General features: G+C 45.9%; 1 protein-coding gene across 1 annotated transcript; it reads right to left on the reverse strand.

Moving 5' to 3' along the window:
• Window positions 1-478: 478 nt before the first annotated feature.
• Window positions 479-943, reverse strand: LOC149383204 (uncharacterized). The gene has a single exon (XM_089627712.1). It carries the CDS (start codon window positions 941-943, stop codon window positions 479-481), a length of 465 nt encoding a protein of 154 aa, XP_089483838.1.
• Between the last annotated feature and the right edge of the window lie 14,817 nt (window positions 944-15,760).

The following is a 15,760-nucleotide window of genomic DNA, read 5'->3' on the forward strand; positions in this document are numbered from 1 at the left end:
GTCTGGGACTGCAACGCTGCTGGTGGGGATCGCAAGGATCATGTCCGCATCTACCGGTGTAAACATCGCCTTCACGAGAGCCTCATTCCAACCTCCATTATGATTTTTCAATTCCGCAACCTTCATCTCACAAGGGAGTGGAGGAGGCTCGATGAGGCTGAATAGCTTCGGTCTCGGGATCCATCGGTCTCTAAGAATATCCACTTGTTCTCCATCTCCAACACGCCATCTCGAACCCTTTTCGATGAGTTTCCTGCCCCACATAATTCCTTTCCAGATTTGGGAGCCATTTGGCCCGTCATTAGCCTCCAGAAAATTAATATCGGGAAAATAACATACCTTGAGGACTTGATTCACCAAGCGATCCGGGTGTCGGATAATATCCCACGCTTTTTTTGCGAGGAAAGCTTGGTTGAAATCCTCGAGGTTCCGAAAGCCAAGGCCGCCTTTGGTTTTGTGTCTACATAGCGTCTCCCATTTAGCCCAGTGGATTTTCTTCTTCTCTTTGTTGCTGCCCCACCAGAAGGCGTTCATGAGGTTGTGGAGTTTGGAGATGAGGCTCATGGGGGAGGCGGAAGCAACTCATGGTGTGGCTCGGGATTGCTTGCACGATCGCCTTAAGAAGAACCTCTTTCCCGGCCTGCGAGAAAAGGCCACCCTTCCAGCTCTTTATCTTCTTCCACACCTTGTCGAGGACGAAAGTAAACAGCTCCACTCTCCGACGGCATGAGAATGTTGGGAGTCCGAGATAATGGTCCAAGTTCTCGGCCACCTGGACCCCTAGTGTTGCTGCAAGATCTCGCTGTTGTTCTTCATCCACTTGAGATCCAAAAGTGATGCTAGACTTGTCATAGTTCACCTTTTGGCCCGGGGCAGCTTCATAGGCGGAAAGGCAGCCACGTACGTTCCGCACATTGTCCTCGTCGGCCTTGAAAAACAGCATACTATCGTCCGCGAATAAAAGATGGGACACCCGTATGCCCGGGTTCCCAAATCTTATCCCCTCGATCTCTCAATCCTCTTCTTTTTTGTTCAGGATCCCGGATAGACCTTCTGAGCATAAAAGAAAAAGGAAAGGGGAGAGAGGATCGCCTTGGCGGATACCCCGTTGCGGCGTGACCGATCCGACTAGGAGATTGTTCAGTGAGAAGGTGAAACGTACCGAGGTTATGCACTTCATCACTTTGGCAACCCATTCTTCTGAGAATCCCATCCTCTTCATCACCGCTTCAAGGAATCCCCATTCAACCCGGTCATAAGCTTTCTCCATATCAAGTTTCAGGGCCGCGTGATTCCCGTTCCCAAAGAGATTCCTCTTTAAAGTGTGGAGACCTTCAAACCCAACCATCACGTTATCTCCGATTTGTCGTCCTTTCACGAAGGCGTTTTGGTTAGGTGAGATGATCATTGGCATCACCTCCTTCAATCTATCTGTGAGGCATTTGAAGACAATTTTGTAGAGGACGTTACAGAGGCTGATCGGTCGATATTTCTTCATAGTCTTTGGGTTTTTTGTCTTCGGGATTAGCACAACGACCGTCTCGTTTAACTCCCCCACCGGCTGGTCAGAGTTAAGGATCTTGAGGCAGGTCTCCGTCACTTCATTACCTACAACTCCCCAGAATTTCTGATAAAAGGCCGCCGGGAATCCGTCCTTCCCCGGAGCCTTGAGGGGTTCCATTCCGAAGACTGCAGCCTTCACATCTCTCGCAGTAAAAGGAATTTCAAGCATTCTATTTTCCCGTTCAGTAATTTTAGGTTGAATGCATTCCAGAACAGTGGACATTTGGGTGGCTGAGGAATCCGAGGCAGAGAATAACTCCGAGAAATAATCAGTGATTACCTTCGTCATTCCACCAATATCTGTCTTCCATCCACCATCTTTGTCCAGCAAGCCTGTGATGCTATTCTTTTTCTGTCGTTGTGATGCTTTCCGGTGGAAGTACTTCGTGTTCCGGTCTCCATCCCGCAGCCAAAGAGCTCTGCTTCTCTGCCTCCAATATCTCTCTTCTTTGCTCATAAGGGCTTCTAGTTGCCTTTCCTCTCTCCGTATAGTCTCGGCTGAGGCCCGGGACCTATCGTCGGTGAGCTTTTCAAGGACTGCTGACTGCCTGTTAATGCGCTGTCTGAGCTCAGAAATTCTCCCCCGCCCCCATGATCTCAGTCGTTGTCGGCAGCTGTCCAGCCTAGAGAGTGTAGGCCTGGTTTCATTCTCCTTCCAGGCATCCTGGATTAAGTCTCGGCATTCCGTTTCGTCACTCCACGCGTCATCATACCTAAAAAGATTATAGGTTTTCCGATGACCACCCTCCGAACCTTCACTTCCGGTAGGATCTAGCAGGAGGGGTCTATGGTCAGAGCCCCGGAAAGGTAAGTGTCTGACCTGAGCCGTAGGCCACTCCGTCATCCACTCGAGGTTGGCCAGGCACCTGTCGAGTCTCTCCCAAGTGCACTCATCGCCCGATTTCCTCAGCCACGTGTAATCAGCTCCCGAGTATCCAAGATCATGGAGGTCACAGTCGTTAACCACTTGTCTGAAATTCTCCATCTGTTTTCAAGGTCTATCGCCCCCCCTTTTTTTCTCCCGAGCGTGTAATAGCTCGTTGAAGTCCCCTCCCACTATATACGGCCCCGTGTTCGAGCCGATTAGTTTCCGGAGAAGATCCCATGAATGATGTCTCAGGTGGGTTTCCGGGTTCCCGTAAAAACCAATGAACCGCCAACGCTTCCCGTCCTCCTCCGTCACTATAGCATCAATATGACCCACAGAAAATCCCATGATCTTGATGTCACAGTGATCTTTCCAAAGTAAAGCAAGGCCTCCGCTCAAGCCTCGTCTCTCAACTACAAACCCGTTAGAGTATCCAAAAGAGAATTTTAATCTTTCTATCTGAGACCGGGTAGCTTTGGTCTCAGATAGAAAAATAAAACCCGGAGAGTACCTCGACACATAGTCGGAGAGTACTTTCCTCGTCCAAGGGTTGCCAATCCCTTGGACGTTCCACAGGATGCCTAACATTGGGCTCGGCGGCCTTGTTCCCCAAGACTCGCCGCTTCCAAGGTCGTGGGGGCCATAGGATCATTGCTGAGACTTCATTGTGTATCTCCTCTGTCGGTGTCCCAGCTGCTTCATCGGAGGAGATACTTAGAGGGGTTTGCCAGCTTTGTTTCTTAGCCGATCGGGCGAGCTCCTTGATCGACGAGCGGCGCCCACCCTTCGCTCCTGAGATTTTCCTGGAGTTCGTCGCAACTTTGCCCAGGTTGAAGCTCTGCGTTTTACTCTGTTTTGTTAAGGAGGCTTTCAATTTTTGTGCAAGCGAAGACACTTGGGTAGTGGGTTGCTGTGGGATTAATTCCAACGATTTATGTTGATCAATGTGTTTTTAAGCTTTTCATTAGATAAGGGTTAATACCCACAAGTATAGCGTCAAATACCAATCGGTTGACTAATGTTGTGTATAGGGTTTGACATGTGCTAATGTATAGAGTTTGACAATTGTTGACTAATGTTAATTGTATATAGTTTGGCAAATTAAACTTAATGAATATGTCATTTGCAGCATATTTATCATAAATTATAATTAATTACTTCAAAAGTTCCTTCCTGTGTGTATATATATATATATAGGATATTATATGAAAATATATAGTAACCAAAGTGGGGAGCGAGAGAATAATAATAATATATATATATATATATATAATATATATATACCATAATATATATAGGATATTATATGAAAATATATAGTAACCAAAGTGGGGAGCGAGAGAAGAATAATATATATATAATATATACCATAGGCCGTTAAATTAGTGCATAAATTTCACAAATATGTTACACGCTTTAAAGGAACATTATTGTCAATATATATATATATATATATATATATATATATATATATATATATATAGTATTTTGAAAAGAATAAGAAAGAAAGAGGCGTAACTTTATCCAAGAAGAGAAGAAAAAGAAGATGGTATGGTTGGTATCAGTGATGGCAATGGTTGTGGCCGTATTAATTGCGGCGCAGGGAGTGACGTATTACATAGCGTGGTGCTATGACGTGATTATTTTGCACCATGAGGATATTTCCGAAGCCAGATTTCAAAGAATCCACAAAAGAATCATCAATGTCCTAAAGGTTGTCGCCACAATTGGCGCTCTAGGATACCTTGTTCATCAACTTTTTTTACGTAAACATTAGTCTTGTATATCTTGGGTTCATATGATACCCATAATTATTCTTTTTTTGCTTTCTCTTGCTTCTTTCATATCATCTACAGCTTTCTCTCTGATTTTTAAACAAATATCTATAAATTTATAACTATCCAATGGAGAAAAATATATGGTTATTTGTGCTTATTTTGTTGACGGATAAAAGTGCAAATTAATTAAGTTGATTTATGTTGACTAATGTTTTTTTTAAGCTTTTCATTAGATAAGGGTAAAATACCCAAAAGTATAGATATCAAATACCAATCTGTTGACTAATGTTAAGTGTATAGGGTTTGACATGTGTTAATTTTATAGAGTTTGACAAATGTTGACTAATGTTAATTGTATATAGTTTGACAAATTAAATTTAATGGATGTGACATTTGCAGCATATTTATCATAAATTATAATTAATTACTCCAGAAACTTACAAAATTACAAATTAAATAGCATAAAACAAATTTAATTTAAAACTAAGTTTTTGCCTAGTATACATATATGTATGTGTTAGTCTTGGCAATCAGTATGAAACATATCAGAAGGAATGACTTCCGAACACTGTCACATGCCTTCACGGAAGGAATAATTTCCGTATGTCTTGGAAATGGAAAACAATTACCGACACACTTGCGGAAGTGGTAGTGACAGAAGGTGGCAGTGGCACGACATTTTCTTCCAATAGGCTGTTACAAAATTTTGGACGTTGGTTGATAATTTTTTTATTTACACTTTCAGCCCGTTTCCACACATTCACTATAAATAGACATCATTTTAATTCTTTTTTCACAACGTATCTCACAACTCACATTTCAATTCTACGCCATTACTCTACAATCTACAAATATATCTCTATAATATTGTCTACAATTGATATATAGTTATTATCTAAAAAAATAGTTGATAATTTTGATATAAACTTCAAAAACATGACTATTAATGTAATATAGTTTTATTGTAATGCATTACTCATCCTATTGTTGTAATGTTTTTTTTAAAAGAAGTTATTGGCTGCGTTTGACATAGCTTTGCTTTGAAAAAAGTGATTTTAAAATAGCTTTACGAAAAACTGTTGTTTTAAAAAACAGATGAGTGTTTGGTAAACTATTGTAAAATAGCTGTAGCTGTTAACAAATGCTAATTTAGTGTTTGGTAAAATATATATTAATATTTATAAGTAATAATTATTTATATAAAATGTAATTAATAATAATAAGATATATTTTGGTATATAAAAAATATATCAAAGTGGGTGTCTATAGAATGTAAAAAATAAATTATAAATTTTGGTGACGTCAAAAAAATTATTTGATAAAAGCATATAAAGATGATTAGAATTAAAAGTTAGTGTAAGAGAAAAAAAAAAGGTTAAGAGAGAGAAACTACAAACCAAAAACTAAAGCTATTATAAAAGCTACAAATTGTAGCTTTTAGATTTTTAGTTAAAATATTTTAAAACACTTTTTAGGTTTTAGAAAAAGCAATTTTACGAAACACTTGAATATGATTTAACTTTTAAAAAAAAGCTAAAATCAAACTTAATAAGCTGAGTCAAACGTAAAGATGAAATTTATTTTACATATTTATACATTTTTTTAAAATTTTAACATTTTAGTCTATTTCATTTAGCATTTAAATTTGATATATTTTTTAATTACTTAATGGATATTAACGGAAATGCTAATTTTCATTAAGCCTAACGAAAATTACACTTTCGTTAAACAATGGAAGACACCAAATTACCTAACAGAAGTGCCGCTTCCAATAAGAAATGAAATGCACCTTGTTGGAAATGAAATTTCCATTATTTCCTTCAATTTGCCAGGATGAGTATGTCTACATAAACAAAATTACTTGGATACCCTTGTGACACAAAGCAGAAGCACTAAGGAACTTAAAAAGTTTGCCTCTAAGTAAAACTATGTTGCTTCTTTGGTATATGTTATAATTGCAGCCATTGCACTAGAGTTGAACATGAACATGCTAGGTTCAAATATGGGTGTCTCTTCACATAAATGCCACCGTAATAATTTGAGTTTATTAGAAAAAAATATATACGAATTTAACTAAGCAGCGATTTTTTCGTTGCCATTACATCGGGCAAATAAGAATAACATATTCACATGTGTATAATTTATATTTCTAAAATTAAAAATAAGATTGACCCAATTTATGATATAAATTATAAATAAGTATTAACTCAATTTATGAGATTGAGAGCTAAATAAATAATGCGATAAAGATACTCAAAAAAGAATTTAGTAAATATATATATATATATATATATATATATATATATATATATATATATAAAGAAAGTTGTACAGTTATACTAACGCGGTTTTTAAAAATTAAACTAGCTATATTATATGAGAAAATAAAATCAGATACATAGGAGAGCGGCGTAGAAATTGATTGGTTAGGTTGTGTATTTTAAGAAAAGCAAGGACATTGTTTTATATAAATATACATACTCATAGTAACTGTAGAATTATGTCCACAATTACGTGTGTTCTGTGTTTAGTCGAGTATTTGAGTATTTTATTGTTCCTGATATTTAGCCTCAGTATTTTAATTCGTTGAGATAAGTATTAGCTAATTTGTTGCCTATTCTTAAGGCATTATCTTGTGTATATAAATCCTGAGATTCATTAATAATGTTAACGAGTATTTTTCACTCTTCTGCAAATCTCCCATAGTCAAATTCTTTAGTGACCAAATCGGGGAGCGAGACGAAAAAAAAAAAGCAATAAAGAAGATGAAGATCGGAATGGTGTTTTTGATAGCAATGGGAGTGGCGGCAGTACTTACGGTGGCGCGTGGAGTGGCGTATTTCGCGGCGTGGTGCTTCGATGTTGTTCTGTGCCGTCGCGCACATGTCAACAAACACCATTTTATATATATACAGAGTGCTTTATTGGCAATAACAACGTTACTTGCCATATCTGTCACGTGCATCTATCTTCTTATCCTCCTACTTAACTCCTTTTTTTGAGAGTTACTTAACTCCTTTTAATTGATCAAACTTACCCCTCATTTAGCCTACGCCAGATAATTTTTCCTTATCTTTTTTATTACTATTGTTATTATTATTTTACATTTTTCACAAATAATGCATATACATTTACTCGATTCTTGATTGCATTGGAAACTAGGTGTTCACCAGATACAAGAGAAAAGAAGATGGTTTTAAGGGCTAGGGTTGGTCTTTAGGGAATATCTTTATTATTAACATGAAAGTGAGATCGCGTTATTTCTTCGTAGTTCTATAATCTAGCTCTCTTTCTCACCATATTGAACAAAGATCTAAATCGATCGATACCTGGACTATCATATCTATCCGGTCAATCGAAATATCATATATCAAGTTCAATATGGGTTTTATAGTATTAGTATTTAATAGCCCAGTACAATTTTGATCCGATATAATTCAAAACGTTCAACGAAGATTTTTTTTACCAAACTATAGTATAATGAACAAATTGAATAAAAATGGTAGCAATATTAACCAACAACGAATTTAAGAAAAAAAAAATATAGAAAGATAACTTAAGATGGGCCATTTTATTTTATAGTTCACCCGAGAGATATACCAAGGTAAATGCGGAGTATAAGCAAATACATATGGGTGAGTAAGTAATATTCGAAGACATCGGAAACATATCCGCAATGTCAAAGCTGGGGATGGGTCGTGGATCAAACCTCGGGAAGATATTGGTCAGTATTTCATTACAAATTTTGGAGATATTTTTACCTCTTCCTCTCTTATGATCAGTGATGATGGGATAGATGAACTATTCGGGAATAAAGTCTCGGAGGTGGAAACGAGGGTGATCGGTATCCCGTTCAGTGAGAAAGAGATACATAAAATGGACAAGGACATTATATTTAACATATTTCAGGAAATATATGCTTACATATATATATAATTAGATATAGCTCATTATCAAGGCTTATTTACTTATTTCATTTAAATATTTATTCTTGGAAGACATGGACTGAGTGAACATGAAATTCCGACGGTTCAAAAATTCAACCACCTCGGGGCAAAGCATCTTCAACGGAAACAACTACCAATAACACTTTGGAACGGTCAAATACGAGTCTCCCGGCAAGCGCTCCTCAAGATCTACTTTGCGCATTCAATGGAAGATTCTTGCGGGAGAAAATATTGATTAATTGCTACATCATGCAGCTGCTCACGTTGACAATTGTCGGTCCATACGTGACACTGGACTCTCTCTCTCTCTCATTCTCTCTCATCTCTCTCTCTCTCTCTCTCCCTCTCTCTCTCTCTCTCTCTCTCTCTCTCTCTCTCTCTCTCTCTCTACTTTCATCGAACACTTTATCGGGAGATTAAATCTATGTTCCAAACATACCATACAACAATAATAATACATGGGGAGAGAGAATGTTAATCACGTTTATGGATAAGCACTATAAGAACCGTCCGTGTTTCGATTTAAAGCCGGACCCTATGACTGCATGTAGGTTGGGTTTGGTGAAGTTTTTCTCTTCTCGTCGTTTTTGTCCAATCAATATGTTAGGAATATTGTCCACTGAAAATAATAAAATAAACATGAATGATTACTGAATTTAATAAGAAGTTTACTTTATTAGCATTATTGATTAGTGAGTTATTTTCTAGTTAGAATCAATAACAACTATCATCCTTAGTCTCCATATTAAACTGAATTATATGCTGGACATCTAAGTTCGGGTGGTGAACTAAATTTGGTCGATGAATGATACATGCTTGGATAGCTGTATCTAAAATCATATATGTGGAACACAAGTGAAGGTTGATCACTTGGTGGGAGAAATCTACATTTTTGGTTAGTGTTCGACCTGGGTAGACCTTGCTTATTGATATATCGTTTAAGTACTGTTATTACACACTAACCGGGGTTGCTATGATAGTCACAATGAGACGTAGGCTAAATCCTGAATTGGTCATGGACTTCTGGGTTGTATTACTGGGTTCTTTGACTCATTCGTTAATGGCTACTGTTGTCGCCCGAAAATGAACAACTATTGTAAACCTCGGGTGGTTCGATCCAAGGCCGGACCAAGTGATCGCACCCGGGCCAAGAGTGTGAACTCGAAAGTCTCGAGCTAGGTTTTCTCCGATCAACCCGCCTCTCCGAGGAGGAAAAGGGTGAGGAGGAGGAGTGACCGTGCCTTGGGTGTCGGCTGCCTACGTACCCGTGTGTGGGATCAGGTCAAAACGTAGTTCAAGCGTGTAAGATGCAGTATGAGGCGTGGAGCCTTGGTGGAGAGGCGTGCTCAACGAAGGAGACGAGGTGCGGAGGAGTCCTCGGCGGCGTCTCAGAACTTCGGAGATCGCGTACGCGTCTAGCGTTTTAGACGCGCAAGGGGACTCTAGTCGAGAACTCTAAAGGCGTGCTTGAGCACCGAGGGGCGTTCGATCAGAGGGAGCGACGTCCGAGAAGTCCCCGTGAGTGCTTCGGAACCTCTGAGAATGAGAGACTTACGAGAATGCTTCAGGCCAAATATGGCATCAAGAGAAGCAGATGAGAGTGAGAAATCGAGCGTATCGATATGAGATGAAGGGATGACTTCTCCCTCAGCGAGAGGGGGTTTATATAGGTGTTTGAGGACCCTAAGGGGGTCCTTCGTCGCCAATGTGGGACTCGGGGCGCGCATCTCTCCAAGAGGAGGCGCACAATGGGCAGCGGCGCATCACGCGCGGTGCGCTGCGCGCAGGCTGCGCCGCTCAGCGCGCGGCGCGGCCTTGTCCGGGCGCGGCGCTCGGGCCGCGCTGCTTAGTGCGCGGCGCGACCCTGTCGGGCGCGGCGCACGTCGAGCCTTGTCTTCGCGGCTTTTCACGATCGTCTTGTTTCCGGACCCGTTGAACTATTTGTGGGTTTTGTATCTCAGGCTTATGACACAAATGTCTCTATTTGGCGGATAGGGTCCAAGTCGAGCCTCGACTCGAGGAGCGAGGCTCGACTCAAGGAGACTGACTCAAGGCTCGACTCGAGGAGACTAACTCAAGGCTCGACTCGAGGAGCGAAGCTCGACTCGAGAAGGCTGCCTCAAGGCTCGACTCGAGGAGACTAACTCAAGGCTCGACTCGAGGAGCGAAGCTCGACTCGAGAAGGCTGCCTCAAGGCTCGACTCGAGGAGACTGACTCAAGGCTCGACTCGAGGAGGAAGCTCGACTTGAGGAGACTGACTCAAGGCTCGACTCGAGGAACCGACTTTAGTCTCAACTCGAGGGGCTAGGCTCGACTCAAGGAGTCAAGAGTTTGGGCGAGGGCTTGAAGGCTTGCCGCTCTTCAGGACCTCCGGCCTGACCATCGGCCCTTTGAGCGACGCGTCTTCCTAATGTCTCGGGTTTTCCGAAAACGACCGACAACATTAGCCCCCCAAGTTTGTCGCTCGGGTGGTTTCCCGGCGATGAACTTTTTGTCTTTTCAGTTGGGTGTTTGAGGAAAATATTCTCAAACTTCCGTCACCCAAGAAAAATTTTCCTTTTTTTTTTTTTTTTTGGCGCAGCCGAGCGGCGCGCGCCATGGATGGCCTTGGCGCGCGGCGCGCCCCCGTGTGCCGAACCGTTTCGCCTCGCGCGGGGAACTCCGAAGTTTTGGAGACTTTCTCCGTTTTTTCTCCTTGTAGGAGTAGTATTTCAACCCCTACCCCCCTAGGAGTCTATAAATAGACCTCCCCTCCCTCTTATTCTTCCACTTTATTTTTTTCTCTCTTTCTCTACACTTTTTTTCTTTTCTACGTTTGCATTATGGATATTCCTTCCCTTTTCTCAACTGAGATTCCGAGATTGATTTCTCTCTCTTGTTTCAGGATTCTGAACATGTAGAAGAAGACCTCTTCGCGGGATTGAGGGAAGTTCCTCTGCACGTGGAAGAGAATCCGAGTGGAGTGGAGCAGTGGCTCGAAGGAGGCGAGTCGGGCGCGACCGTGCCCGTTCCCCAGCCTCAGGAGGAATGCGTGCCAACTGGGCGCGGCAAAGGCGGGGGCGTTGATCATCCCGCGTCCGGGGATCCTGCTCCTCGCCTCATGATCGATTTGGTCGGCGATGGGGCTCGCAACAAGACCTGTCTCGACGTGCCGGCGTCCGTCTTGGATTCTCATGGCACGCCGGAAGATATTGCGAGCGTGGATGCAGCGACTCCGCTAGAGTCGGTCCTCGACGAGATTGACTGCGTGGACGATTTTGGTCCTGAGTCTGAAGATCCCGGAGGTGATTCAGAGACATGTCCGGGGGCCGAAGGCCTCGCACCGGAGCTTTCCGAAGGGCCATCGGCGACTGCCGCGGCCGTGCCAGATAGTGGTGGCCCTTCCATAGAGCCAGAGGGTGCTCAGCCCGAGGCCCCTGATGCGGAGGCGATTGTGTCGGTGAGGTCGCTTGCTAGGACGGAGTGGTATCCCGAGGAGGGCTTTGCTGCTCCCGAGGGCTTCGATTGTTCGGGGGTCGATGCTTCGATCTCGCTCACCGACCGAACATTCATCGGTCTCAGGGAGGCATTTGCCATTCAATCGTCCACGGCGCTCCTCCGTCCCTTGCAGGGCGACCGTCCTTTCTGTCCTCGCCGTGGATTTGCCATAGTTTCGGTTACGAGTCTCACCTGCGGGTTGCGGCTGCCGTTCCAACCCATCGTCCAGCAGCTCCTCGCACGACTGGGGGTGCATGCTTGCCAGATCAGTCCGGCGTTTTACCGCATCGTGGCGATGTGTCACATGGAGTGGCATTGCCAAACTGAGCGGGTGATGACCGTGAACAACTTTCGCAATCTCGTCGCGGTCTTCCCAGCGCCCGGGCAACCTGGTTTCTTCATGGCCCGCGATCGCCGGAACACTAAGCTGATCACGGACTCGGAGAAGTGCAACCGAAGACCTTGGGTGTGGGTCTCGGCGAAGGCTTTTGGCGATGCGCCGCTTCGGTTCGGTCCCTTGACCGAGTTTCCTGCTGACGCGGGGGCCGATGATCTTGACTTCGTGAAGGAGATCCGGGGAATGTCGGAGGCTCGGAAGGCTGTCGAACGATTTCGTTCGCCTGAGCTGATGGCTTCCACTGGGCGGTTCCCGCCCTTTCCACCTAGCCGTGGCGACAGTCAGTGGACTGAGAGTGCTCCCAGTGCCGCATCATCTCTCTCGAGCGGCGGTCTTCTAGGTATGTCGACGTTTCGCACTTTTCGTTTTTGCTCTTAGTCTAGGGTTTTGACTTTGTCGCTTTTGTAGTTTCTTCGGTTGGGGCGAGGGCTTGAGCGCGCTTAGCGAAGGCTTCCCGGGACCCGAAGTCATTGGCGGCGGTCCGTTCTCGGATTGCCGCACGGAATGGTCGGGAGAAACCCGATACCGGTCATCCGACGGAGAACAGCCCTCGCGCTTCTTTGAAGCGACCATCCTCCTCGGCTCTACCAGACACGTCTTCGGACTCGAAGCGTGTAAATTCGATGGTCAACGTGGAGGCCGCAGAGGTTAGGGGGGGAATGTTCTCTGGGTCTTGCTTAATCTTCGATGAAGATGTGGAAGAGCGTCGTGGCCAGCAGCGACGTGGAGTTCTTTCCTCACGGCGTTTCTGACGCCCAGCGAGTAAGTTTCTCACGCCTTATCTATTTTAAGGGTTTGCCTTTTACTGAATTGTCTTTCTGCCTCCTCAGGTGCTTGATCGAGCGACCCGAGGCGAAAATATCCTTCACGACCTCATTAGACGGATGAGCCTTGCCCAAGAGGAGCTTGCTCAAGCGAAGTCTCAGCTGGCCCGTGCCGAGCGAGGTTCTCACTCAAAGGCATAGTTTACGAGTCTCCGCGAGCAGCTCCAAGGTGCTCGCGTGGAATTGGGGGTTACTCGCGGCAAATGCGACCGTGCTCAGTCGGCGGTGGCGAAGATGGCCGAGGAGCTAGCAACGGAACGTCAAGCTCTCGAAGTGGCAACTCGATCGACGGAGGTCTTCCAGAGCGAGGTACGTGACCTTCGACGCCAGTTGGAATCACGCACAGAAGAAATAGGTATTCTTCAGGGCCAACCTTTATCGAGCGAAGCTGCCCGCGTTCGAGCGGAGCGTGAGCGCGACTCCTTGGCGGAGGAGGTGGCTCGGGTCACCGCGGAGAAAGCTGCGGCGGAACAGCTCGCGTCCGACCTTCAAGACGACTTTGACGTCGGAGTCGAGGAGGCGAGACATACGGCGGCGGTGGAGTGTTCTACCGAGAATGCTTCTCGGGGGGTCACCTTTCACTTCTTCGACTCGCTGTTTCCACCACTCGACGGGGCCGATCCTATTGGCGACGCTCCCGCCGAGTGATGCATTTTCTTTATTATTTTTGTCGCGCAAGTGTTTAGTGCATGCTTTCTTTTAGGTTCTTCCTTTAAGCGCACTTGTCGTCCGACTGCCCTTGCATTGTCATCCACGTCTCGTAATGTTGAATGTGGAAGTTCGGATCCGTCCGCCCATCGTAGGGGGGAATGGATGGCAGCTTGAAGTTCCCCACGCAAGGCTGAGCGAGGATTTGAGCGGCGAAGGGAGAGTAAGACTCCTCAATCCCTCTGTACGGCCTTTGCCTCCCTGATTCCCTCATCTCGATGATCTGGTTTTGGAGGCTTTGGATCATCGTGACCATGTCAAGCCCGTAGTTGGGCTGACCACCGGGACCGCGTGAGTCGCCTGTTGGCGCTCGTTAGACGCTTGGTCCCCGGCATTGGCCTGAGGTTGGCCGAGAGTTACAGCGGGGAGGGCGTCCCTCCGAGAATCGAGCCTTTGGCGGAGATCCTCCCCTCGGGAATTTCTCTGCGCCGTCAGGAATTCTCTGCGGTCCACGCTCGGTGCTTGGCGGGGCGAGGCCGGTCGATGCCGGACCGTCCGGCGGGCACTCCGGCTATCGGCCACGTTGTCCCCCAAGGTCGCTCTCTCCCCGGCGAGGGGCCGTGTCCGGCCGCCTCTCGAAACCGAGGGGGTGAGTCCTCGGGAGTGTGATCGTTCCTGTTGCCGTGCCGACCGCGATGGTCCGGCCAAGCCGTCATTCGCTCTCTCCGACCGCGCCGGGACGAGGCTCGGCGTTGCCTCGTCGGTCCTCGACTCCCCCACATAGTCAGAGTCAGAATGGTCTCGGGCGGATCTATCTTCGACGTCGTAGCCGAGGAGATTGGCGATGAGCGAGCCATCGACGCCGGGACGGTCTAGGAGCTCCGCGAGCCGCCGGGCCGTGTCCTCTCGGAGCGCAGCCTCGGGGTCGTTCGCTGGGTCTTAGGGCTGGCTCTCGTTATCACGAGGTTGCCCTTCAAGACGGTGAGCGAGGCTTCGGAGGCCGTATCTTGAGCTGGTCGCTCGAGTGCCAGCGGAGGTCGTAGGAATGTGACTCATCTCTTGAGAGTCGTAGATGTAGTGAGAGTGAGGAATGGAATGGAGAGCGTGCTAAGGTCGGTGGTCCCCTCCTTCTAGCGCCAAAATGTTGTCGCTGTTTTCCGGACAACCATTTAGGAGCCCAAAGTGGTTAGACCCAAGGCCAGACCAAGTGGTCTCACTTCGGCTCGAGCGTGTCGGACTCGGTATCCCAAGTCGTCCCTTAGCTGTGGTAGGTGCTTGCCTTGTTCGTCGTTCGTCCTGTAAGAGAAGCCAACGATGAACTACAAAGGAGAAATAGAGGGGTTGCCTCTATTTACCTCTCCGACGCTCAACATTAGTAGGATTGAGGTGGATAAAAAGGGTTTAGGTGTTTAGAGGCCGAAACTTGAGAGAAACGAGCGAGGTACGAGTTCGGCAGCGTTTCAGTACTCAAATTCGGATTACCTGGACTAGGGGAGAGACCCCTGTATTTATAGGCGACCAAGGGGCGTTATGAACAACCCCTTGACCGAGTGAGGCTGATCTGACCCTCGGCCGGGTGAGACTCATGGCCGAGTGAACGCTTGATGAAGTTTACTCGGCCACTGGCCGAGTGAAAGCCGGACGCCGAGTGAAGTTCACTCGACCATTGGTCGAGTGAACGCTTGATGAAGTTCACTCGGCCACTGGCCGAGTGAAAGCCGGACGCTAAGTGAAGTTCACTCGGCCATTGGCCGAGTGAATGCCGTGTGCCGAGTGAGGCTCACTCGGCCATTGGCTGAGTGAACATTGGGCGAAGTTCACTCGGCCATTGGCCGAGTGATGGGCCTGGGCCGAGAGAAGGCTCACTCGGCCATTGGCCGAGTGAGTTGTTGGGCCGGCAGAGAAAGGGCCGGCTCGAGGGTTTCACTCGGCCATTGGCCGTGCGAGCTTGTCCGGTCGCCCGAAACGCCGATTTCGTCGTCGGACCTCGTCGGGCCGATAACAATGACCTTGAGCAAGACAGTGGGTTTGAGAATAGTGAAGACAAAATTGAAGTCAATGGCGTTGTTGTGGACCATGGTTTAAAAATTAAAGGGAAAATGAAAGCTACCTCTTACTGATGATGAAGCCGGTTCTGAAGAGGACAGTGACTATAACGAGGAGGAAAACATTGTGTTGGAAGATGAGTCGTCTAGTGAAGATGAGCCTGAGCCTAAGCCTACTAAATTATCCAGGACAAGAAAATTCTCCCTAAGTT

The sequence above is a fragment of the Urtica dioica genome, chromosome 10 (genome assembly GCF_054948205.1).
Source record: "Urtica dioica subsp. dioica isolate 48M chromosome 10, U.dioica_male_clone48M_v1_H2, whole genome shotgun sequence".
Lineage (NCBI taxonomy): Eukaryota > Viridiplantae > Streptophyta > Magnoliopsida > Rosales > Urticaceae > Urtica > Urtica dioica.

Excerpts from the sequence above, each read along its gene's own strand:
- LOC149383204 (XM_089627712.1), bottom strand. The coding sequence starts at position 943 with ATGCTGTTTTTCAAGGCCGACGAGGACAATGTGCGGAACGTACGTGGC.